This window comes from Oncorhynchus masou, chromosome 26 (genome assembly GCF_036934945.1).
Source record: "Oncorhynchus masou masou isolate Uvic2021 chromosome 26, UVic_Omas_1.1, whole genome shotgun sequence".
NCBI classification, from domain to species: Eukaryota; Metazoa; Chordata; class Actinopteri; order Salmoniformes; family Salmonidae; genus Oncorhynchus; species Oncorhynchus masou.
This window is the reverse complement of record NC_088237.1, coordinates 13,086,914-13,113,839: the sequence shown is the minus strand read 5'-3', so window position 1 is coordinate 13,113,839 and position 26,926 is coordinate 13,086,914. Positions and strand designations below refer to the sequence as shown.

Here is a 26,926-nt window from a genome sequence, read left to right as displayed (position 1 = left end):
ATCTCTGTCTGTTTCTTTATTGGTCTGTACGTACTAGAGGTGGACCGATTATGATTTTTCAATAACGATACCAATTATTGGAGGACCAAAAAAAAAAGCTGATACCGATTAATCGGATGATTTTATTTATTTATTTATTTGTAATCATGACATTTACAACAATACTGAATGAACACTTATTTTAACTTAATATAATACATCAATAAAATCAATTTAGCCTCAAATAAATAATGAAACATGTTCAATTTGGTTTAAATAATGTAAAAACAAAGTATTGGAGAAGAAAGTAAAAGTGCAATATGTGCCATGTAAGAAAGCGAACGTTTAAGTTCCTTGCTCAGAACATGAGAACATATGAAAGCTGGTGGTTCCTTTTAACATGAGTCTTCAATATTCCCAGTTAAGAAGCTTTAGGTTGAGGTTATTATAGGAATTATAAGACTATTTCTCTCTATACCATTTGTATTTGCTCATACCAAGTGCTCATACCAAGATGGCATAGCGGTCAAACGCCCTTTGTCCTCATCTTGTCATGTCCCGTGTATATATATATATATTTACATCTTTCTTCACATATCTTTTATATACAGTGCCTTGCGAAAGTATTCGGCTCCCTTGAACTTTGCGACCTTTTGCCACATTTCAGGCTTCAAACATAAAGATATAAAACTTTATTTTTTTTGTGAAGAATCAACAACAAGTGGGACACAATCATGAAGTGGAACGACATTTATTGGATATTTCAAACTTTTTTAACAAATCAAAAACTGAAAAATTGGGTGTGCAAAATTATTCAGCCCCTTTACTTTCAGTGCAGCAAACTCTCTCCAGAAGTTCAGTGAGGATCTCTGAATGATCCAATGTTGACCTAAATGACTAATGATGATAAATAGAATCCGCCTGTGTGTAATCAAGTCTCCGTATAAATGCACCTGCACTGTGATAGTCTCAGAGGTCCGTTAAAAGCGCAGAGAGCATCATGAAGAACAAGGAACACACCAGGCAGGTCCGAGATACTGTTGTGAAGAAGTTTAAAGCCGGATTTGGATACAAAAAGATTTCCCAAGCTTTAAACATCCCAAGGAGCACTGTGCAAGCGATAATATTGACATGGAAGGAGTATCAGACCACTGCAAATCTACCAAGACCTGGCCGTCCCTCTAAACTTTCAGCTCATACAAGGAGAAGACTGATCAGAGATGCAGCCAAGAGGCCCATGTTCACTCTGGATGAACTGCAGAGATCTACAGCTGAGGTGGGAGACTCTGTCCATAGGACAACAATCAGTCGTATATTGCACAAATCTGGCCTTTATGGAAGAGTGGCAAGAAGAAAGCCATTTCTTAAAGATATCCATAAAAAGTGTTGTTTAAAGTTTGCCACAAGCCACCTGGGAGACACACCAAACATGTGGAAGAAGGTGCTCTGGTCAGATGAAACCAAAATTTAACTTTTTGGCAACAATGCAAAACGTTATGTTTGGCGTAAAAGCAACACAACTCATCACCCTGAACACACTATCCCCACTGTCAAACATGGTGGTGGCAGCATCATGGTTTGGGCCTGCTTTTCTTCAGCAGGGACAGGGAAGATGGTTAAAATTGATGGGAAGATGGATGGAGCCAAATACAGGACCATTCTGGAAGAAAACCTGATTGAGTCTGCAAAAGACCTGAGACTGGGACGGAGATTTGTCTTCCAACAAGACAATGATCCAAAACATAAAGCAAAATCTACAATGGAATGGTTCACAAATAAACATATCCAGGTGTTAGAATGGCCAAGTCAAAGTCCAGACCTGAATCCAATCGAGAATCTGTGGAAAGAACTGAAAACTGCTGTTCACAAATGCTCTCCATCCAACCTCACTGAGCTCGAGCTGTTTTGCAAGGAGGAATGGGAAAAAATTTCAGTCTCTCGATGTGCAAAACTGATAGAGACATACCCCAAGCGACTTACAGCTGTAATCGCAGCAAAAGGTGGCGCTACAAAGTATTAACTTAACCTGTTGATGCTCTGGGGGCGCTATTTCATTTTTGGATGAAAAACGTTCCCGTTTTAAACAAGATATTTTGTCACAAAAAGATGCTCGACTATGCATATAATTGATAGCTTTCGAAAGAAAACACTCTGACGTGTCCAAAACTACCAAGATATTCTCTGTGCGTGCCCTAGAACGTGAGCTTCAGGCAAAACCAAGATGAGACGGCATCCAGGAAATGAGCAGGATTTTTGAGGCTCTGTTTTCCATTGTCTCCTTATATGGCTGTGAATGCGAGAGGAATGAGCCTGCCCTTTCTGTCGTTTCCCCACGGTGTCTGCAGCATTGTGACGTATTTGTAGGCAGATCATTGGAAGATTGACCATAAGAGACCACATTTACCAGGTGTCCGCCCGGTGTCCTGCGCCGAAATTGGTGCGCAAAAGGCAGCTGCCAGTATTTTTCCATGGGATACAGAGAGGAAAGCAAGCTTCCACGAACTGCATATCAATGAAGAGATATGTGAAAAAACACCTTGAGGATTGATTCCAAACAACGTTTACCATGTTTCGGTCGATATTATGTAGTTAATTTGGAAAAAGTTTTACGTTGTAGGTGACTGAATTTTCGGTTCGTTTCGGTAGCCAGACGCAATGTAGAAAACGGAACGATTTCTCCTACACACAGACGCTTTCAGGAAAAACTGCGCATTTGGTATGTAACTGAGAGTCTCCTCATTGAAAACATCAGAAGCTCTTCAAAGGTAAATGATTTTATTTATTTGGTTATCTGGTTTTTGTGAAAATGTTGCGTGCTAAATGCTACTCAAAATGCTATGCTAGCTTTGCATACTCTTACACAAATTAGTCAATTTCTATGGTTCAAAAGCATATTTTGAAAATCTGAGATGACAGTGTTGTTAAGAAAAGGCTAAGCTTGAGAGCAGACGCATTATTTTCATTTTATTTGCAATTTTCAGAAATCGTTAACGTTGCGTTATGTTAATGAGCCTGAGGCTATAGTCACGATCCCGGATCCGGGATGGGGAGTTCCAAGAGGTTTTAAGGGGGCTGAATAATTTTGCACGCCCAATTTTTCAGTTTTTGATTTGTTAAAAAAGTTTGAAATATCCAATAAATGTCATTCCACTTCATGATTGTGTCCCACTTGTTGTTGATTCTTCACAAAAAAAATACAGTTTTATATCTTTATGTTTGAAGCCTGAAATGTGGCAAAAGGTCGCAGAGTTCAAGGGGGCCGAATACTTTCGCAAGGCACTGTATGTTCTTTTCCAAAAACAAAACTTCAAAACACTCTCCTGCAACCCTCCTCACCAATTTAAAAAAAGTAAAAAGTTATTTACCTCAAATCTGAAATACACAATAGAAGCTAGCCAGAAGCTAACCAGAAGCTAGCCAGTTTACTGGCTAACGTTTGTATTCAGCTTACCACGGTTTGTGGTCATCAGCTATCCTTCAGCTCGAAAGCTATCACCAGTTTTGTACAACGCGACTCAGACCAGAACATGCCGGACCTATTTTTCTCTCCATATCCCCGGATTCCAACCGCAAGCTCTGGACATTTACACCCAGATCTCGCAGCTAGCTAGCTGCTATAGATGTGACTATTGGCTTACGTCGATCCCGGAGCAAACATCAATTATTCCGGAGCTAGCCAGCTGAAGAGTTCCATCAGCCACTCCTGGGCTAAAATCACCTATCCGGACCCGTTTTACTGCCGATGCGAAGCCCCACCGGGCCTTCACGACTGGACTACGTTATCTTCCCGAGGGAGTTATCCAACTGACCCCTCCGTCGCGACGTTACTTGAACGCCCATCTGCGGCCCGCTAATCGTTAGCTGTCTTATCGGCTGCTATCTGAATAGGTCTATCGGACAATTTCTTTCTTGGGTCACAAAACTATATCTATATTGCCAATTGGATTGATCCCCTCTACCACACGGAACCCCACTAATCTACCGACAGAAATGCACGAGGTGGCTAAAAACAGACCTCCATCCTATGCTAGCTTGCTACTGATGGCCTGGCTAGCTTTCTGAATCGCCGTTACCCCAACCAACCTCACTACTCACTGGACCCTTATGATCACTCAACAAAGCGTTCCTCTCCTTAATGTCAATATCCCTTGTCCACTGCTGTTCTGGTTAGTGTTTATTGGCTTATTTCAATGTAGAGCCTCTAGCCCTGCTCATTATACCTTATCCAAACTTTCAGTTCCACCACCCACACATGCAATGACATCACCTGGTTTCAATTATGTTTCTAGAGACAGTATATCTCTCATCATCACTCAATACCTAGGTTTACCTCCACTGTATTCACATCCTACCATACCATTGTCATTATAACTTGAAGCTATTTTATCGCCCACAGAAACCTCCTTTTACTCTCTGTTCCGGACGTTCTAGACGACCAATTCTCATAACTTTTAGCCGTACCCTTATCCTACTCCTCCTCTGTTCCTCTGGTGATGTAGAGGTGAATCCAGGCCCTGCAGTGCCTGGCTCCACTCCTATTCCCCAGGCGTTCTCTTTTGATGACTTCTGTAACCGTAATAGCCTTGGTTTCATGTATGTTAACATGAGAAGCCACCTCCCTAAGTTTGTTTTATTCGCTGCTTTAGCACACTCTGCCAACCCAGACGTTCTAGCCGTGTCTGAATCCTGGCTTAGGAAGACCACCAAAAATTCTGAAATCTCCACAACATTTTCAGACAAGATAGAACGGCCAAAGGGGGCGGTGTTGTAATCTACTACAAAGATAGCCTGCAGAGTTCTGTCCTACCACCCAGGTCTGTACCCAAACAATTTGAACTTCTACTCTTAAAAATCCACCTCTCTAAAAACAAATCTCCCACCGTCGCCGCCTGCTTTAGACCACCCTCTGCCCCAGCTGTGCTCTGGACACCATATGTGAACTGATTGCCCCCCCATCTATCTTCAGAGCTCGAGCTGCTAGGCGACCTAAACTGGAACATGCTTAAGTTAACACCCCAGCCATCCTGCAATCTAAGCTTGATGCCCTCAATCTCACACAAATTATCAATTAACCTACCAGGTACCATCCCAAAGCAGTAAACACGGGCACCCTCATAGATATCATCCTAACCAACTTGCTCTCTAAATACATCTCTGCTGTTTTCTACCAAGATCTCAGCGATCACTGCCTCATTGCCTGCAACCTTAATGGGTCAGCGGTCAAACGACCTCCACTCATCACTGTCAAACGCTCCCTGAAACACTTCAGCGAGCAGGCCTTTCTAATCGACCTGGCCGGGGTATCCTGGAAGGATATTGATCTCATCCCGTCAGTAGAGGATGCCTGGTTATTTTTTTAAAATGCCTTTCTCATCATCTTAAATAAGCATGCCCCATTCAAGAAAATTAGAACCAGGAACAGATATAGCCCTTGGTTCTCTCCAGACCTGACTGTCCTTAACCAACACAAAATCATCCTATGGCGTTCTGCATTAGCATCGAACAGCCCCCGTGATATGCAACTTTTCAGGGAAGCTAGAAACCAATATACACAGGCAGTTAGAAAAGCCAAGGCTAGCTTTTTCAAGCAGAAATTTGCTTCCTGCAACACAAACTCAAAAAAGTCCATGAATAATAAGAACACCTCCTCCCAGCTGCCCACTGCACTCAGGATAGGAAACACTGTCACCACCGATAAATCCACTATAATTGAGAATTTCAATAAGCATTTTCTATGGCTGGCCATGCTTTCCACCTGGCTACCCCTACCTCGGTCAACAGCACTGCTCCCCCCACAGCAACTCTCCCAAGCCTTCCCCATTTCTCCTTCTCCCAAATCCAGTCAGCTATGTTATGAAAGACCTGCAAAACCTGGACCCCTACAAATCAGCCGGGCTAGACAATCTGGACCCTTTCTTTCTAAAAGTATCTGCCGAAATTGTTGCAACCCCTATTACTAGCCTGTTCAACCTCTCTTTTGTGTCGTCTGAGATTCCCAAAGATTGGAAAGCAGCTGCGGTCATCCACTTCTTCAAAGGGGGGGACACTCTTGACCCAAACTGCTACAGATCTAGATCTATCCTACCCGGCCTTTCTAAGGTCTTCGAAAGCCAAGTCAACAAACAGATTACTGACCATTTCGAATCCCACCATACCTTCTCCGCTATGGAGTCTGGTTTCAGAGCTGGTCATGGGTGCACCTCAGCCACGCTCAAGGTCCCAAACGACATCTTAACCACCGTCGATAAGACAAAATACTGTGCAGCCGTATTCATTGACCTGGCGAAGGCTTTCGACTCTGTCAATCACCACATCTTCATCGGCAGACTCGATAGCCTCTAGCTCAGTGTGTCAAATCGGAGGGCCTGTTGTCCGGGCCTCTGGCAGTCTATATCGGGGTGCCACAGGGTTCAATTCTTGGACTGACTCTCTTTTCTGTATACATCAATGATGTCGCTCTTGCTGCTGGTGAGTCTCTGATCCACCTCTACGCAGACGACACCATTTTGTATACTTCTGGCCCTTCTTGTTATGTACTTGAGTGAAGACCCAAAAGCGGTTTTAACAGAAAACAGAGTTCTTTAATGAAAAAACAGGAATGGCATAAATCCTCTTCCAACGTAGTCAATGGAACAAAAGAACGTAGTATAATGCAGGATGCACCTGCCAGGCAGACTCCGACAGGATAGGACAAGGTGGAAGTAAACGGGACGACAGCTTGCTTCTGGCATCAAAAAACACAAACAAGAATCAGACACTGAAAGTAGCAGGAACAGAGAGAGAAATAGAGACCTAATCAGAGGGGGAAGAGAGAACAGGTGTGAAAGAGTGAATGAGCTAGTTAGAGGAGATGTAGAACAGCTGAAGAATGAGAGACAGAGAAGGTAACCTAAAAAGACCAGCAGAGAGAGACAGAGTGAAGAGAAAGGACAGGAACAGACATAACAAGACATGACAGTACCCCCCCACTCACCGAGCGCCTCCTGGCGCACTCGAGGAGGAAACCTGGCGGCAACGGAGGAAATCATCGATCAGCGAACGGTCCAGCACGTCCCGAGAGGGAACCCAACTCCTCTCCTCAGGACCGTACCCCTCCCAATCCACTAGGTACTGATGACCACGGCCCCGAGGGCGCATGTCCAAAATCTTACGAACCCTGTAGATGGGTGCGCCCTCGACAAGGATGGGGGGGGACGAGCGGGGCGCGAAGAACGGGCTTAACACAGGAGACATGGAAGACCGGGTGAACGCGACGAAGATAGCGCGGGAGAAGAAGTCGCACTGCGACAGGATTAATGACCTGAGAAATACGGAACGGACCAATGAACCGCGGGGCCAACTTGCGAGAAGCTGTCTTAAGGGGAAGGTTCTGAGTGGAGAGCCATACTCTCTGACCGCAACAATATCTAGGACTCTTGGTCCTACGCTTATTAGCGGCCCTCACAGTCTGCGCCCTATTACGGCAAAGTGCCGACCTGACCCCCTTCCAGGTGCGCTCGCAACGCTGGACAAAAGCCTGAGCGGAGGGGACGCAGGACTCGGCGAGCTGAGATGAGAACAGCGGAGGCTGGTACCCGAGGCTACACTGAAAAGGGGATAGACCGGTAGCAGACGAGGGAAGCGAGTTGTGGGCGTACTCTGCCCAGGGGAGCTGTTCTGACCAAGACGCAGGGTTACGAAAAGAAAGACTGCGTAAAATGCGACCAACAGTCTGATTGGCCCGTTCGGCTTGACCGTTAGACTGGGGATGAAAGCCGGACGAGAGACTGACGGAAGCCCCAATCAAACGGCAAAACTCCCTCCAAAATTGAGACGTGAACTGCGGGCCTCTGTCGGAAACGACGTCAGACGGAAGGCCATGAATTCGGAAAACATTCTCGATAATGATCTGAGCCGTCTCCTTAGCAGAAGGGAGCTTATCGAGAGGAATGAAATGAGCCGCCTTAGAGAATCTATCGACAACCGTAAGAATAACTGTCTTCCCCGCTGATGAAGGCAGTCCGGTGATAAAATCTAAAGCGATGTGAGACCACGGTCGAGAGGGAATGGGAAGCGGTCTGAGACGGCCGGCAGGAGGAGAGTTCCCAGATTTAGTCTGCGCGCAGACCGAACAAGCGGCGACAAATCGACGCGCGTCACGTTCCCGAGTGGGCCACCAGAAACGCTGGCGAATGGAAGCGGCGTACCCCGAACGCCGGGGTGGCCGGCTAACTTGGCAGAGTGGGCCCACTGAAGAACGGCCGGACGAGTAGGAACGGGAACGAACAGAAGGTTCCTAGGACAAGCTCGCGGCGACGGAGTGTGAGCGAGTGCTTGCTTTACCTGCCTCTCAATTCCCCAGACAGTCAACCCGACAACACGCCCGTCAGGGAGAATCCCCTCGGGGTCGGTGGAGACCTCAGAAGAACTGAAGAGACGAGATAAAGCATCAGGCTTGGTGTTTTTTGAGCCCGGACGATAAGAAATAACAAACTCGAAACGAGCGAAAAACAGAGCCCAACGAGCCTGACGCGCATTAAGTCGTTTGGCTGAACGGATGTACTCAAGGTTCCTATGGTCAGTCCAAACGACAAAAGGAACGGTCGCCCCCTCCAACCACTGTCGCCATTCGCCTAGGGCTAAGCGGATGGCGAGCAGTTCGCGATTACCAACATCATAGTTACGTTCTGACGGCGATAAGCAATGAGAGAAAAACGCGCAAGGATGGACCTTGCCGTCAGAGAGAGAGCGCTGAGAAAGAATGGCTCCCACGCCCACCTCTGACGCGTCAACCTCAACAACAAACTGTCTAGAGATGTCAGGTGTAACAAGAATAGGAGCGGATGTAAAACGATTCTTAAGAAGATCAAAAGCTCCCTGGGCGGAAACGGACCACTTAAAGCACGTCTTAACAGAAGTAAGGGCTGTGAGGGGAGCTGCCACCTGACCGAAATTACGGATGAAACGACGATAGAAATTAGCGAAGCCCAGAAAGCGCTGCAGCTCGACGCGTGACTTAGGAACGGGCCAATCAATGACAGCCTGGACCTTAGCGGGATCCATCTTAATGCCCTCAGCGGAAATAACGGAACCGAGAAAAGGGACAGAGGCGGCATGAAAAATGCACTTCTCAGCCTTCACATAAAGACAGTTCTCCAAAAGGCGCTGGAGGACGCGTCGCACGTGCTGAACATGAATCGAGAGAGACGGAGAAAAATCAGGATATCGTCCATGTAAACGAAAACAAAATGTTCAGCATGTCTCTCAGGACGTCGTTAACTAGTGCCTGAAAGACAGCTGGAGCGTTAACGAGGCCGAAAGGAAGAACCCGGTATTCAAAGTGCCCTAACGGAGTGTTAAACGCCGTCTTCCACTCGTCCCCCTCCCTGATGCGCACGAGATGGTAGGCGTTACGAAGGTCCAATTTGGTGAAAAACCTGGCTCCCTGCAGGATCTCGAAGGCTGAAGACATAAGAGGAAGCGGATAACGATTCTTAACTGTTATGTCATTCAGCCTCGATAATCCACGCATGGGCGCAGGGACCCGTCCTTCTTCTGAACAAAAAAAAACCCCGCTCCGGCGGGAGAGGAGGAGGAGACTATGGTACCGGCGTTGAGCGAAACCGACAAATAATCCTCGAGAGCCTTACGTTCGGGAGCCGACAGAGAGTATAATCTACCCCGGGGGGGAGTAGTTCCCGGAAGGAGATCAATACTACAGTCATACGACCGGTGTGGAGGGAGAGAAGTGGCCTTGGAACGACTGAACACCGTGCGCAGATCGTGATACTCCTCCGGCACCCCTTTCAAATCGCCAGGCTCCTCCTGTGAAGTAGAGACAGAGGAAACAGGAGGGATAGCAGACATTAAACAGGTCACATGACAAGAAACATTCCAGGATAGGATAGAATTACTAGACCAATTAATAGAAGGGTTATGGCGCACTAGCCAGGGATGACCCAAAACAACAGGTGTAAAAGGTGAACGAAAAATTAAAAAAGAAATGGTTTCGCTATGATTACCAGAGACAGTGAGGGTTAAAGGCAGCGTCTCACGCTGAATCTTGGGGAGAGAACTACCATCTAAAGCGAACAAGGCCGTGGGCTCCCCTAACTGTCTGAGAGGAATGTCATGTTCCCGAGCCCAGGTCTCGTCCATAAAACAGCCCTCCGCCCCAGAGTCTATCAAGGCACTGCAGGAAGCAGATGAACCGGGCCAGCGGAGATGGACCGGAAAGGTAGTGCGTGATCCAGAAGGAGAGGCCTGAGTAGTTGCGCTCACCAGTAGCCCTCCCTTTACTGATGAGCTCTGGCTTTTACTGGACATGAGGTGACAAAATGACCAGCGGAGCCGCAGTAGAGACAGAGGCGATTGGTGATTCTCCGTTCCTTCTCCTTGGCCGAGATGCGGATACCCCCAGCTGCATAGGCTCAGCATCCGAGCCGGCGGAGGAGGGTGGCAGTGATGCGGCAGGTGGCAGTGATGTGGAGAGGGGAGCAACGGAGAACGCGAGCTCCTTTCCACGAGCTCGGCGACGAAGATCAAACCGTCGCTCTATGCGAATAGCGAGAGCTATTAAGGAGTCCAGACAGGAAGGAACCTCCCGGGAGAGGATCTCATCCTTAACCTCGACGAGGAGACCCTCCAGAAAACGAGCGAGCAAAGCCGGCTCGTTCCAGTCACTAGAGGCAGCGAGAGTGCGAAACTCAATAGAATAATCTGTTATGGATCTATTCCCCTGACATAGGGAAGACAGGGCCCTGGAAGCCTCCTCGCCAAAAACAGAACGGTCAAAAACCCGTATCATCTCCTCCTTAAAGTCCTGATACTGGTTAATACACTCAGCCTTCGCCTCCCAGATTGCCGTGCCCCACTCACGCGCCCGTCCGGTAAGGAGAGAAATGACGTAGGCGATGCGGGCTGCGCTCCTGGAGTAAGTGTTGGGCTGGAGAGAGAACACCACATCACACTGAGTGAGGAATGAGCGGCACTCAGTGGGCTCCCCAGAGTAACACGGCGGGTTGTTGATCCTGGGCTCTGGAGACTCGGAAACCCTGGAAGTGGGCGGTGGATCGAGGTGGAGTTGGTGAACCTGTCTTGTGAGGTCGGAGACTTGGACGGCCAGGGTCTCAACGGCATGTCGAGCAGCAGACAACTCCTCCTCGTGTCTGCCTAGCATCGCTCCCTGGATCTCGACGGCGGAGTGAAAAGGGTCCGGAGCCGCTGGGTCCATTCTTGGTCTGATTCTTCTGTTATGTACTTGAGTGAAGACCCAAAAGCGGTTTTAACAGAAAACAGAGCTGCTCCCCCCACAGCAACTCTCCCAAGCCTTCCCCATTTCTCCTTCTCCCAAATCCAGTCAGCTATGTTATGAAAGACCTGCAAAACCTGGACCCCTACAAATCAGCCGGGCTAGACAATCTGGACCCTTTCTTTCTAAAAGTATCTGCCGAAATTGTTGCAACCCCTATTACTAGCCTGTTCAACCTCTCTTTTGTGTCGTCTGAGATTCCCAAAGATTGGAAAGCAGCTGCGGTCATCCACTTCTTCAAAGGGGGGGACACTCTTGACCCAAACTGCTACAGATCTAGATCTATCCTACCCGGCCTTTCTAAGGTCTTCGAAAGCCAAGTCAACAAACAGATTACTGACCATTTCGAATCCCACCATACCTTCTCCGCTATGGAGTCTGGTTTCAGAGCTGGTCATGGGTGCACCTCAGCCACGCTCAAGGTCCCAAACGACATCTTAACCACCGTCGATAAGACAAAATACTGTGCAGCCGTATTCATTGACCTGGCGAAGGCTTTCGACTCTGTCAATCACCACATCTTCATCGGCAGACTCGATAGCCTCTAGCTCAGTGTGTCAAATCGGAGGGCCTGTTGTCCGGGCCTCTGGCAGTCTATATCGGGGTGCCACAGGGTTCAATTCTTGGACTGACTCTCTTTTCTGTATACATCAATGATGTCGCTCTTGCTGCTGGTGAGTCTCTGATCCACCTCTACGCAGACGACACCATTTTGTATACTTCTGGCCCTTCTTGTTATGTACTTGAGTGAAGACCCAAAAGCGGTTTTAACAGAAAACAGAGTTCTTTAATGAAAAAACAGGAATGGCATAAATCCTCTTCCAACGTAGTCAATGGAACAAAAGAACGTAGTATAATGCAGGATGCACCTGCCAGGCAGACTCCGACAGGATAGGACAAGGTGGAAGTAAACGGGACGACAGCTTGCTTCTGGCATCAAAAAACACAAACAAGAATCAGACACTGAAAGTAGCAGGAACAGAGAGAGAAATAGAGACCTAATCAGAGGGGAAGAGAGAACAGGTGTGAAAGAGTGAATGAGCTAGTTAGAGGAGATGTAGAACAGCTGAAGAATGAGAGACAGAGAAGGTAACCTAAAAAGACCAGCAGAGAGAGACAGAGTGAAGAGAAAGGACAGGAACAGACATAACAAGACATGACACTTCTTTGGACACTGTGTTAACAACCCTCCAGACGAGCTTCAATGCCATACAACTCTCCTTCCGTGGCCTCCAATTGGTCTTAAATACAAGTAAAACTAAATGCATGCTCTTCAACCGATCGCTGCCCACACCTGCCCGTCCGTCCAACATCACCACTCTGGACGGTTCCGACTTAGAATATGTGGACAACTACATATACCTAGGTGTCTGGTTAGACTGTATAGTCTTCTTCCAGACTCACATCAAACATCTCCAATCCAAAGTTAAATCTAGAATTGGCTTCCTATTTCGCAACAAAGCATCCTTCACTCATGCTGCCAAACATACCCTTGTAAAACTGACCATCCTACCGATCCTCGACTTCGGTGATGCCATTTACAAAATAGCCTCCAATACCCTACTCAATAAATTGGATGCAGTCTATCACAGTGCCATCCGTTTTGTCACCAAAGCCCCATATACTACCCACCACTGCGACCTGTATGCTCTCGTTGGCTGGCCCTCGCTTCATACTCGTCGCCAAACCCACTGGCTCCAGGTCATCTACAGACCCTGCTAGGTAAAGACCCCCCTTATCTCAGCTCGCTGGTGACGATAGCAGCACCCACCTGTAGCATGCGCTCCAGCAGGTATATCTCCCTGGTCACCCCCAAAACCAAATCTTCCTCTCCTTCCAGTTCTCTGCTGCCAATGACTGGAATGAACTACAAACATCTCTGAAACTGGAAACACTTATCTCCCTCACTAGCTTTAAGCACCAGCTGTCAGAGCAGCTCACAGATTACTGCACCTGTACATAGCCCATCTATAATTTAGCCCAAACAACTACCTCTCCCTCTACTGTATTTATTTATTTATTTTGCTCCTTTGCACCCCATTATTTCTATCTCTACTTTGCACATTCTTCCACTGCAAATATATCATTCCAGTGTTTTACTTGCTTTATTGTATTTAATTCGCGACCATGGACTTTTTTTGCCTTTACCTCCCTTATCTCACCTCATTTGCTCACATTGTATATATACTTATTTTTCTACTGTATTATTGACTGTATGCTTGTTTTACTCCATGTGTAACTCTGTGTTGTTGTATGTGTTGAACTGCTTTGCTTTATCTTGGCCAGGTCACAGTTGTGAATGAGAACTTGTTCTCAACTTGCCTGCCTGGTTAAATAAATGTGAAATAAAAAAATGTCATATACCTTTGACTATTAGATGTTCTTATAGGCACTTTAGTATTGCCAGTGTAACAGTATAGCTTCTGTCCCTTTCCTCACCCCTACCTGGGCTCGAACCAGGAACACATCGACAACAGCCACACTCGAAGCAGCATTACCCATCGCTCCACAAAAGCCACGGCCCTTGCAGAGCAAGGGGATCAAGGTCTCAGAGCGAGTGACGTCACCGATTGAAACGCTATTAGCGCGCACCCCGCTATCTAGCTAGCCATTTCACATCGGTTACACCAGCCTAATCTCGGGAGTTGATAGGCTTGAAGTCATAAACAGCTCAATGCTTGAAGCACAGCGAAGAGCTGCTGACAAACGCACGAAAGTGCTGTTTGAATGAATGCTTACGAGCCTGCTGCTGCCTACCACGGCTCAGTCAGACTGCTCTATCAAATATCAAATCATAGACTTAATTATAACATAATAACACACAGAAATACGAGCCTTTGGTCATTAATATGGTCGAATCCGGAAACTATCATTTCGAAAACAAAATGTTTATTCTTTCAGTGAAATATGGAACCGTTCCGTATTTTATCTAACGGATGGCATAAACTCGTAATATCATCAACCCATGTAGTTAACTAGTGATTATGTTAAGATTGATTGATTGTTTTTTTATAAGATCCGTTTAATGCTAGCTAGCAACTTACCTTGGCTTCTTGCTGCCTCCGCGTAACAGGTAGTCAGCCTGCCATGCAGGCTCCTCGTGGAGTGCAATGTAAGGCAGGTGGTTAGAGCGTTGGACTCGTAACCGGAAGGTTGCAAGATCGAATCCCCGAGCTGACAAGGTAAAAATCTGTCGTTCTGCCCCTGAACAAGGCAGTTAATCCACCGTTTCTAGGCCGTGTTCTTAACTGACTTGCCTAGTTAAATCAAGGTATAAAAAAATTTCCACAATCGGTGTCCAAAAATGCAGATTACCGATTTTTATGTAAACTTGAAATCGGCCATTCCGATTAACCGGTCGACCTCTAGTACGTACCCATGCCTCTCTGAAATCTGTTACTGTTCTCTCAGATAGTGCAAACTCATTGTCAAAGCAAAAACCACCTCAAATAGCCAGCAGCATACCACCCTGCATACCACTGCTGGCTTGCTTCTGAATCTAAGCATTGTTGTTCCTGGTCAGTCCCTGGATGGGAGACCAGATGCTGTTGGAAGGGGTGTTGGAGGGCCAGTAGGATGCACTCTTTCGTCTGGTCTAAAAAAAATATCCCAGTGCCCTGACACTGCCCTGTTTAGGGTGCCGTCTTTCGGATGGGACGTTAAACGGGTGTCCTGACTCTTTGAGGTCATTAAAGATCTCAAGGCACGTATCGTAAGAGTAGGGGTGTTAACACCGGTGTCCTGGCTAAATTCCCAATCTGTCCCTCAAACCATCACGGTCACCTAATAATCCCCAGTTTACAATTTGCTCATTCATCCCCCTCCTCTCCCCTGTAACTATTCCCCAGGTCGCTGCTGTAAATGAGAACATGTTCTCAATCAACTTACCTGGTAAAATAACAGAAATAAAATAAATCACATTTTATTGTTCACATACACATGATTAGCAGATGTTAATGCGAGTGTAGCGAAATGCTTGTGCATCTAGTTCAGAGTATGCAGTAATATCTAACAAGCAAAAACCACCTCTGTGTGTCTGCAGTGCACTCTGTCAGTGAGTCAGCCAGGCATCTAGAGGTTAGGTTGTCTCTAACAGCACCGGGAGGACAGAGACAGAGAAGTAAAAAAAACAACCACTTCCTCTTCTCCCGTGGCTATATCTCCCAGACCTCTTTATCTTGACCATACCCCTCTCTCTCTTTCTCTTTCACTGTCTCTCTCTCTCTTTCACTGTCTCTGTACAGTACTCTAGCATCCTTGGCCGCGAGAGCTAAAAGCTTTTCATGTCACTGCTGCATGTCGTCAGGGATCATGCACCCATTTTGCTGGGCTTGTTTGAGAACAGGAGCGAGGGAATGTTTTCTCCCTGTCTCTTTACTCTCCTCCGCCCATTCCTTTAGATGAATAAGTTATGGACCTGTGCCCCTGTTACCAGTAGAGCACCGCTCAATGCTCCTACTGCATCATCATCAGTCCTCTATAACAGCCCAGGGAATAGGAGGGAAACTTCCTGATGACATGTGTTTGGGGAGCGTCTCAAATGGCACCCTATTCCCTATGTAGTGCCCTCCTTTTGACCAGGACCAATAGGTATCTGGTCAAAAGTAGTGCTCTACATAGGGAATAGGGTGCCATTTGTTACATGTAAATACTGATTCCCTCTCTGTGTTATTCCAACAATCTGGTGTTCTCACGTTTCCAATTCCCTTTGACGGAGATAGTGTGTACATAGCAGTGCAAAGCAAATGCTCTGGTCCCAAGCTTCTATTTGAACTGTGGGCAGCAAGGTGAGATATTAGAACTGTTGCACTGTGAAATATAGATCAGTGAAATATAGATCAATAAAATCCATATGCATTGCACCGAGTACAGGACTTTATTATTATGTATTTAAAGATGTCCAGTAAAGGTATTGGCTATTTATTTATCCTTTATTTAACTATGCAAGTCAGATAAGGAACAAATTCTTATTTACAATGACGGCCTAACCCAGGCCAAAACCCGGACGACGCTGGGACAATTGTGCACCACCCTATAGGACTCCCAATCCCGGCCAGATGTGATACAGCCTAGTTTCGAACCAGGGACTGTAGTGACGCCTCTCGCACTGAGATGCAGTGCCTTAGACTGCTGCGACACTCGGGAGCCCTGTTGCTATAGCTCACTGGACTCTACAGAAGACCGTATGTGCCTGTGTTTGTAGAACATAAGTTATAAATGCATACTTTATTCCCCTGTGCTTGTATGACATTGGCTATTGGCTGTGTTTGAGGTTATGTCTTCTTTACCACTGAGCTCTCTGTCCCTACTCTCTGGCTATGAATTTACTGTACTAAGCCCATATTAGGAGCCAAGACATTCAGCCTGCAGCCTCTGCTATAGCCTAGTCTCAGAGCCAGCGAGAATACAGATTAGGGCCAGCGCCCTACTTTCCATTTTCCCTCTCTACCATCCATTAAACTGCATTTGTTTACGGCAATTAAGCCTCTGAAAAGAGGAAGGACTCAGAGGAACTGATGCTAAACAGCACAAACAATGGACTGGTTCAATTGAGCCCCCTGTTCTTTTAATGTCCCCTGTCCCTTTTAGCTTACTGTTGTAATGCCAAATGGACTCTTACCATGCAGTTGTTGTAGGCTTACAATACTGTCAGATGCTCTGTCTCATCCTCAAGGGGATATGCTTTTATTTATTTTAGTTTCTGGACATGATTTTGAGACTTCATAAAGGCCATTGGTGTCTTTGTGTCACTGACTCATATTAACACTAGTAGTCAATCACCTCTTACTGTAATGAGGTCATGACCTATCCATGGCTCTCCTCTCCTGATAAAGACCTGAGTGTGTCTGTGATATGTTAATGACCCAGCCATTAATTGTGTCTCCCAGGTCTATAAAGGAAAGGTAAGGCAAAAGCTGGGACTTATTAGCATAATGCCTTAATTAGATAAACACACAGGTAATTAGTGGCAGCAGGTAGCCTAGCGGCTAAGTGCATTGGGCCAGTAACCGAAAGATCGCTGGTTCGATTCCCTGAGGCGACAAGTTGAAAAATCAGTCGATGTGCCCTTGAGCAGAGAACTTAACACTAATAGGTCCTGTAAGACACTTTGGATAAGAGTGTCTGCTAAATGTAAATTTTGGTCCAAAAATCTACTGAAATGCTAAGAATTGCCGGTTAACAATTTATTGATGCTCATATTACATTATTTCTGCCTTCCGAAAATACCTCATATTTGGTGACAACAGTGTGGAACCACATGTAACTGTGTTGACTGTCATTGATCTACAAGTCATTTGCAAACCAAACAACCCCCAGGCAAAATCAGTAGCCTGGTCAAACTGCGCACGGTGCCCAACTTCGCGCGCTGACCAATGAGAGGTAGGCAGCCTGTTCCTGACCTTGCACATCTGTGCGCCACCTTCAGCTTGCAAATGCTAAAATGGCTTGTGTGATCTTAGGCTTTATTAGTTGAGTGACAACCTATGTAATTTGCTAGTTTATTGTTATTTATTTGGCGTTTGAAATTGTATGAAAGTAAACCGGAAACACAACTCTCATCTGGCTGTACCTGCTGAATGGGGCTGACAACAGATTTTATTTTGATTGTTCAGGTTCTCTATCGGCAATGGTTTTTTAAACAATCAGTGTATATTGTCATTTTTAGATATACAGGGTAAAGTTGATAATTTCATAACGAGGACAGCAATCACTTTTGCGAGGTGCACTTCATGGCTGTAAAGAAAGGAGAAGAGAAACTGATGCTATTGTGGACACACACACACACACACACACACACACACACACACACACACACACACACACACACACACACACACACACACACACACACACGTCAGCTCATACAGATCCAGCTCAGAGAGGCCCAGCTCATGAGCTCCATCAACAGCAGGTTTTAATTTGGAATGGAAAATATTTATGCAGCAAATGTTAGTGCAGCAAAACATATCGAATCACATCGATTCGTTCTCTAATCAAAAATGAAAGGTTCAAACTAAATGCATCATTTCTGCATCGTGTCAGTCCATGTATCTACAATTGCATTCGGAAAGTATTCAGACCCCTTGACTTTTTCCACATTTTGTTGCGTTACAGCCTTATTCTAAAATTAACGAAATTTTGTTTCCCTCATCAATCTACACACAATACACACAATACCCCATAATGACAAAGCAAATGTGTTAAAAATAAGAAACTGAAATATCACATTTACATAAGTATTCAGACCATTTACTCAACACTTTGTTGAAGAACCTTTGGCAGCGATTACAGCCTTGGGTCTTCTTGGGTTTGAAGCTACAAGCTTGGCACACCTGTATTTGGGTAGTTTCTCCCATTCCTCTCTACAGATACTCTCAAGCTCTGTCAGGTTGGATGGGGAGCGTTGCTGCACAGCTATTTTCAGGTCTCTCCGGAGATGTTAGATCGGGTTCAAGTCCAGGCTCTGGCTGGGCCACTCAAGGACAATCAGAGACTTGTCAAAGCCACTCCTCTGTGGTCTTGGCCATGTGCTAGGGTCGTCGTCCTGTTGGAAGGTGAACCTTCACCCCAGTCTGAGGTCCTGAGCGCTCTGGAGCAGGTTTTCATCAAGGATCTTTCTGTACTTTGCTCTGTTCATCTTTGCCTCTAGTCTCCCAGTCGCTGCTGCTGAAAAACATCCCCCCAGCATGACGCTGCCACCACCATGCTTCGCCGTAGTTTCCTACACACATGACGCTTGGCATTCAGGCCAAAGAGTTCAATCTTGGTTTCATCAGACCAGAGAATCTTGTTTCTCATGGTCCGAGAGTCCTTTAGGTGCCTTTTGGCAAACTCCAAGCGGGCGGTAATTGAATTTACTGAGGGGCTTCCATCTGGCCACTACCATAAAGGTCTGATTTTGGTGGAGTGCTGCAGAGATGGTTGTCCTTCTGGAAAGCTGCACATACCTATTGATTGGTCAACTCCCTCTTGCAAAAATGTACATAATTTGTATCCTTTTGGGTTGCTGCAGTTTAGTGTTTTGGCACTTTGCCCACCGAGAGGGCTGTAAGAGAACTCAATCAGTCACCAAAGATATGGGATAAAAGACAGGAATTCAGTTGCACCATTCCTGTTAGACATTGAAGAGTAGGAATATGAAAATAAATAGTTAAAATGTAAAAGGCTATAAAGCAAGAATTCTTAAATGTGCTCAACCAAGCAGTTGATATGAAGGATTAATATTTTTTTAATTAAAAATACTTGGTGAAAAATATAATTAAATTGTTGTCAACTCATTATATTAGGCAGCATAAATTGGTGTTAAACCACATTTCATGACCCATGGGGTCAATTAATCAATATTCAGACTTAAGGTTGCCTATACAATTATCTATATAATAGTAATTGAAAACTGCACTTAATTTTCTCAAAATGTAGTCTGAATATGTGGGAAACATGGTGGAAGAACCTGGATCATTTGAAATTTAAGAACCATTTTGAGGGACATTGTACACTATAAACCACCTGAAAACGCATTCATTTCAATGTAATTAAATTTTCATGTTTGAACTGACAGAATTACCATAACATCAGTCCTCATTTAACAATGCTTAACCTACATATAAAAAGCCATCCAAGCAAACCTAAATTAATTTTAGAAATATTGTTTAGTTGATTAAAAATGCTATGCAAATGACCATTCTATTATGGCATTGCTAGTAATAACCTCTTGACTTCTCAACCGTCTGGTAGAACTCCGTAATTTCCAGAATATACATAAAGTTGTAAAAATAACTATTGGGAGTTGTTATTTGAGTTATAGGAATGCTTACTTTATCAACAATATGTTTTTCAAGAAGAGAGTTCAAAGGATTAAGATTAGCAACAATGACTGTATAAAATATTGAGCTATATTGTAATGCTCACAAAACTGGGAAATTATATTATTTTATACTAATAAAAATTTTCAGAGAAAGAGATTTTGTTTAACAAGTCAAATGTTTTTTTTTTCTTCTCAAAAGGTTAGTGGTCGAAATTATTGACAACCCTGAAGATTCTTGGAAATAAAGTAGTCAATTTTGTTGTAGTATTTGGTCCCATGTTTCTAGCATGCAAGGATTACAAGCTTGTGACCCTACAAACTTGTTGGATGCATTTGCAGTTTGTTTTGGTTGTTTCAGATTATTTTGTGCCCGTTAGAAATGAATGGAAAATAATGTATTGTGTCATTTTGGAGTCACTTTTATTGTAAATACAAATGTAATATGTTTCTAAACACTTCTACATTAATGTGGATTTTACCAGGATTACAGATAATCCTGAATGAAATGTGAATAATGATGAGTGAGAAAGTTACAGAGGGTCCAAGATCATACCCCCAAGACATGCTAACCTCTTGGGAGTATGATCTTTGACCCTCTGTAACTCTTACAGATATCTTAGTGATCTTCTGAAATCTATCATGTTCAAACATATCCTTCATGTCAATTATCTTTTTTTGAAAGAAAGAATGTCTGTCTTTTTTTGAGGAACAGAAAGAGAGCTGTAAAATAGAGACTTTCACAAGCTGTTTAAAGGACACTATGACTGTACTGTACGGATACAGTTCTGCTGCTCCTCAGATGTTCACAGACGTTAACTGTGACAGAGAACACACTGCAGCCCTCCACTAATTTCTTCATTGACTGTGGGACATGTTATACTTTATTTACTTTTGGAACCAAACTAACCATTAGAGAATGACTTTGTAACCTTTTAAGTACCATTCAACTGGAGCTGTTAGTCACCAAGGAGAAAGACATCTGAAATAAATAAAGAAGAAGAAGAAAGGCTCCATACTGTTTGCAGCACTCCGACGGATGTTACTGTATCAAACCAACTTTCTACAGATTTCAACCGGATCCGAACAATCATCTCAGTAGATTTTACTGTTGTTGGGAGAGATGAGAGCCATGTTTTCCCTGTTCCTGTTGATTCAGAGTGTTAGTGGATGGATGCATCCTAAATGCCACGTTTATAACAGTGGGGAATACCTTCCCACCTGGAACTACTGTCCTTTGGCAGAACAGTATACTGCTGCCTGTCGAGATGTCACAGCCGTCGAGGAGGATCTGCTTGAACTTCCCTCTAATATCAATACCCTCTGCATATCTATGAAACGTGGGGAAAATAGTTCCATGTCTCTGGGCTTTTTCGCTCGTTTTCAGTATTTGGAGTATCTGTACATTGGAGGCTGTTTTCCTCAAATCCTTCCAGCTGGGAATAGCCAGGGCCTTCAAAATCTGCAACATATGCACATTAATGGATTGGTCACTGGGTGCTGTGATTGTCATATTGGGCCTAACACATTCAGAGATCTAGTCAAGCTAAGTAAGTTGACCATATTTGGTTATAGGCTATCAGCAATGGCACCAGATGTTTTCCATTACATACCTCAATTACAAAGTGTCTATATTAATGAACCCTGTGTAGAGAATTTGTCAGAAATACTATGCAGAGTAGTTCATATAATTTCACTTACAAAGTTAAATGTACATGCACCAAATATACAATCGTTAAACCAATCAAACTGCTCCATCTTAAAAGCTACCGAAAGCAATCTGACAAGCGTCAATTTAAATTTCGGTCAAATAAACCATATAGAGGAAGGTGGACTGGCCTGTCTCCAGAACCTGACACGTTTTTCTGGGGGCCTAAACCAGGATGTCCTACTGCACCTTCCCCTGTCTGGCATTAAGCAAATCCAGGTCTTGCATTCCTCTGGTGGGAATAGCATTGATTTTGAAAGTATCTGTAATGTAGTGTTTTTGCTTTCAATCAAGGAAATACATTTTGCCAATGTCAATACAAGCAGCCTCTCCATGTCCAGTGTTGAATTGTGCATTGGGCTGGAATATATGGGGTTTGATGGACCTGGACCCTTCCATTCTTCTCCCCATTTGAAATTGAATTTTATTTCCGGTCTCAAAAACCTTAAAATGTTATATGTATCTGGCCAGACAGAAAACAGTCTTGACCTCTGCTCATTCCGAAAACAACCAATCACATGGTTAACAGAACTCACTTTCATGTCGAGCAATGTACAAACGCTTTTTGCAAAACGGTTCAGCTGTCTTGAGAACCTGCGGTCTCTAGATTTGTCATGTAGTTTCATTTCAAACATTGAAGACTTTGCTTTCTTCGGATTGGCAAATCTGGAGTCCTTAGACATGACGCAAAATAGTATAACCCAGTTATATGCAAACACGTTTATTGGTTTACATAGTTTGACATTGTTAGACCTCAGGGAAAATCCACAGATCTACAATATTGAGGCAATGTCTTTCGCACAACTTACGTGTCTAAGACGAGTGTTTCTGGGGTACTTGAACTATCCACCAAGAGAACCCGTGATAAAGCTGAATCTGACACTTGCATTTGGTGACGTTCTGAGTCACCTGACTCATCTGCACATTAGTTCAGGTATGAGGCCAATGCAGTTGATTATTGGCAGTAACATCACATCTAAACAGAACCTGAGTCTCCAACTCAAAGGCCAGACAGTGTCATTTGAAGACTGTGACAGACCCTTCTTTCAGTCTGTAACCCATCTTCATGCTGATGCTGAAGAATTCCTCTGTGGATCTGAATTCATGGGAAAGTACTTCAGGTCTGTGGAGACATTTGTGTACAGATCAAAGCTTTCAGCTAAAAGTGTGGACTTAACATCAATGAATCAGCTCATTCACCTGAGGAAACTGACTCTAGTACAGGTGGATCTTTTAATACAGCGTTCTGCTGACATCATTTTTCACAACCTGACCAAACTGGAGGTTCTGAAACTTTCAAACTGCAGGATTGACTCTTTGGAGGGGGGTTTAACTAAAGACTTTAAATCCTTGAAAACCTTAAATTTGCGTATTGAGAACGTTTATCATGTAATCTACAGCTTTACTGAACCTCTCTCTAGCCTAAAGTATTTGATACTTGATACATTACAGATTTTTTGCAGTTGTGACAATGCTTGGCTCATTGCATGGGCAAAGGGGTACAGGCCGGTTGAAGTGATCATGCTTAATCATGAAGTTATGTATAATTTAGAGGACTTGATATGCTTGTCAGACAATGGACTAGACACACCTAACTTTGTCAAGTACACAGAAGCCAACTGCACAGCAGAGGTGGGCTTTGTACTCTTTGCTGCAACTGGCCTGGGTGTCATCTTCTTCATGCTGGTGGTGCTGGTCCATAATCTGGCCGGTGCTTACCTCCTCCCCCTCTACTACATCACCCTTGGCTGGCTGTCGGAGGCGTTGCGATCAAACACCAGGAGGCGCTACCACTACGATGCGTTTGTCTCCTACAGCGGAAAGGACGAGCGCTGGGTGGTGGAGGAGCTACTACCCAACCTGGAGAAGAGGGGTCCCCCTTTCCTACGCCTCTGTCTGCACAGCAGGGACTTCCAGCTGGGGAAGGACATTGTGGAGAACATCACAGACAGCCTCTACCGGAGCCGTCGCACACTCTGCCTGGTCAGTCGCCACTACCTGCACAGTAACTGGTGCTCCCTGGAGATGAAGCTAGCCACCTCCAGACTGCAGGTGGAACAAAGGGACATCCTCCTCCTGGTCTTCCTGGAGAAGATCCCCCCTCGCCGGCTGTCTGCCCACCACAGGCTGGCTCGCCTGGTGAAGACCAGGACCTATCTGGACTGGCCCCAGGACCCCCATCAGCACCAGGCATTCTGGGACAGATTGTGGGCTAAACTGAAACCTCCAACTGAAGCCTGAGATCAGAGGTTTATGTAGAACCTTGTGTTAATGCTGAGACAAATAATGTTAGCAGATTTGTTGAGGTATTGAATTTGCAGTTAAAAGTCCTCTGTACTAAGAGCCTCCTGAGTGGCGCCGCGGTCTACGGCGTGCATCGCAGTGCTTGAGGCGTCACTACAGACCCGGGTTCGATCCCAGGCTGTGTAACAGCCTGTGACCGGGAGACCCATGAGGTGGCGCACAATTGGCCCAGCGTCGTCCAGGTTAGGGGAGGGTTTGTCCCATCTCGCTCTAGCGACCCCTTGTGGTGGGCCGAGCGCCTGCAAGCTGACTCCTTGGGGCGGGCAGGCACCTGCATCTTGGTCGCCAGCTAGACTGTGTTTCCTTCCTCCGCATCAAAAAGCAGTGTGGCTTGGCAAGATCGTGTTTCAGAGGACGGATGGCTCTCGACCTTCGCCTCTCCTGAGTTCGTAGGGGAGTTGCAGCTTTGGGACAAGACTATAGCTACCAATTGGAGAGGAATTTTTTTAATGATTTAATAATCCTCGGTACAAAACGTCTATCGGTATTTGAGGCTTGTTTAGACAATTCTGATTCCTTAAATGAAATAAGCATGTTTTGTTTTTTTCTCTCCAAATTCAACACCTCACTAACGCATATGTTTGTTTGTGTCTTTGTTGCTTAGAGGACCTGAAAAAGGCTCATCCCTGGTTTTATACTATTTGTGTTGTTTATCAGGGTAAAAACCAATGTGGCCATCTGCTGTATGCTGCTTTGAATGACAATGCATGAATTACCATGAACAATTTATTTTAATTTCAACATAGATCAGAGGTTTGCACATACATTTAGTTGCTAGTTGTTTAACAAATGTTTTGCCTGTATATGGTCTGCTACATATGTCATTTAACAATTCTTAACTCATGGGTGTGGGGAGGTGATTCCCTTTCTGGACAATTGTTATTTCTGCCCTATATTTGTGACTTGGCGGGAACCTTGTTTTATTGATTTATTTGATTATTGATAACTGTTCACATTTAAGTACCTTACCGTGATTGTTTTCAATTAAAATGGTCAAAAAGAAACAAAAATGGTGTTTTAGCAAATAGCAATTTCTCAAGCAAGAATTAGTGACGTCGCCAGGCATGCAAAACTCCATCCCACCAAAACAGGTTGAAATTTCAAGCAATCTTTTCAAACAGCTCTTACACTAAAAGGGCATTATCATCACTTTCACAAATTTACAGCATTATTCCAACCTCATTGTGTGTAAATATATATAAAACACAGGAAAAACTTGCTTTTGACTGCGTTGGGCCTTCAAAAAACAATTCCCCTTCCTCAGCATAAGCAGAAGGAGTTATCTATATTTTCAATGACCACAGAGAACTGTCCTCTTATCAGACCAGTTTTCAGCAGCTTGCCTAGACCAGCAATGCACCGGCTATGGTAGGCCACAGAATAGGCCTGTTATGGCTGTCGAGCCTCCATTATTATGGTGTCTGATGGATAGTACAGCCTTATCAGTATAAGCCACAGAGAAGCATCATCCCTCAAGCTAGAGGTCAGGTCTTCCCCGGGAGTAACCTTGGCTAAGACCTGAATAATTTATGTTAGCTCCTTGAGGCTTGAGCTCTGTGGGCAAACACAAGTAATAGACTCGGGTTCATACCCAGTTGGTCACATCTCTCTAGCCACAAGTTAAGCCCTCACCAGGTCTTCCTAGTGGTCGTCCAGGGTGAAAGTTGCAGACGGGCCAGGGGGTCCCGTTCTTTATCAAGGTGACTATGGACTCCATAGAGAGAAGGGGGAGACACACACATGACATTGTCACAGGGAAAGCCAGGGAGATAAGACTGGAAAGCTGTTAATGTTGACACTGCCTAGGTGGGTGGGTAGATTTACAGAGGGGAGGGCGCGGCAGACGAATCTCAGGATTTCTGCTACTTTTTCCGCCACACAATTTACATCCGTCGTACTGTACATTCCTATAGAGTCGACCAGATTCCTGTCAGTGAGTACAGTATGATATCGACCCAGAGTGGAGTCTGTCGGCGAGCCAGATTTTTTTCATGAAGGTAACGCAAAGTAACATAAATAGGAATATAACTTGTTACTTAAATGTAATGATTAATATGTACTTTTTCAAGTAACAAATCCCAACACTCTGGTGGTAACTAGCGGGAAATATATTACCTTTTCAAGTAACTAATCCCAACACTGGTGGTCACTGTCTGGCATAGCCTCAGTCATAAAATCTGATTTTGAACCTAACCTTCACCACACTGCTAACTTTATGCCCAACCTTAAACTAAAAGCAAATTTTGGTTTTCAAACACGTTTTACTATATAGCCAATTTTGACTTTGCGGCTGGCCCATTTAACGGAAAACACTCAGCTGGGCCTCCAGGAGAAGATTCATCCCTATAAACGTCAACCTGCATAAAGGCATATGCTACAGGGCTTTGGAGAAGACTACAGTAGCAGATAATGGTGACATACTTGAAGTGAAATCCCAAATTCAAGGACAATAGGAAATGGCGGCACTCCAAAATGGTCAAGAAGACTTAGTGGCGGGAGGACACATTGCTCTGTCTCCTCCCTTTCCACATGTGGTGTGCGTTTGTGTGTATGGGTATGTGCGTGTAGCATTATAGCTGTGATGTTCATTGCTAAGATCATTTCCAAGAACTTCCTCTATTTACAGATGCCTGATGAGCTTTCCTGTAACCCATATTTATACCAAATAAATAATTTTAAAAAGTTCAATGTAAGTGTGTTCTGTATTGAAAATAAGATATCTGAACAACTCTCCTACTTGCCTATACTAGTACAAAACAAATACACTTTGTCATACATGATCTCAAAAGGTAGCCTGAACATGTGTGAAACATGGAGGAAAAGCCTGCGTCATTAGAAATGT

The 26,926-nt window shown here is 44.7% G+C and overlaps 2 protein-coding genes across 8 annotated transcripts in view; both read left to right on the top strand.

Moving 5' to 3' along the window:
• Positions 1–26,926, top strand: part of LOC135514827 (pleckstrin homology domain-containing family A member 5-like) — a 194,564-nt gene that overhangs the window by 145,125 nt on the left and 22,513 nt on the right. The gene's annotated exons all lie outside the window — the stretch shown is intronic.
• LOC135514828 (toll-like receptor 13) lies at positions 20,696–26,724 on the top strand. Its single transcript, XM_064938471.1, has one exon. The coding sequence runs from the start codon at positions 21,196–21,198 to the stop codon at positions 24,019–24,021; it is 2,826 nt and encodes a 941-aa protein (XP_064794543.1). The 5' UTR covers positions 20,696–21,195; the 3' UTR covers positions 24,022–26,724.

Excerpts from the sequence above, each read along its gene's own strand:
- LOC135514828 (XM_064938471.1), top strand. The coding sequence starts at position 21,196 with ATGAGAGCCATGTTTTCCCTGTTCCTGTTGATTCAGAGTGTTAGTGGA.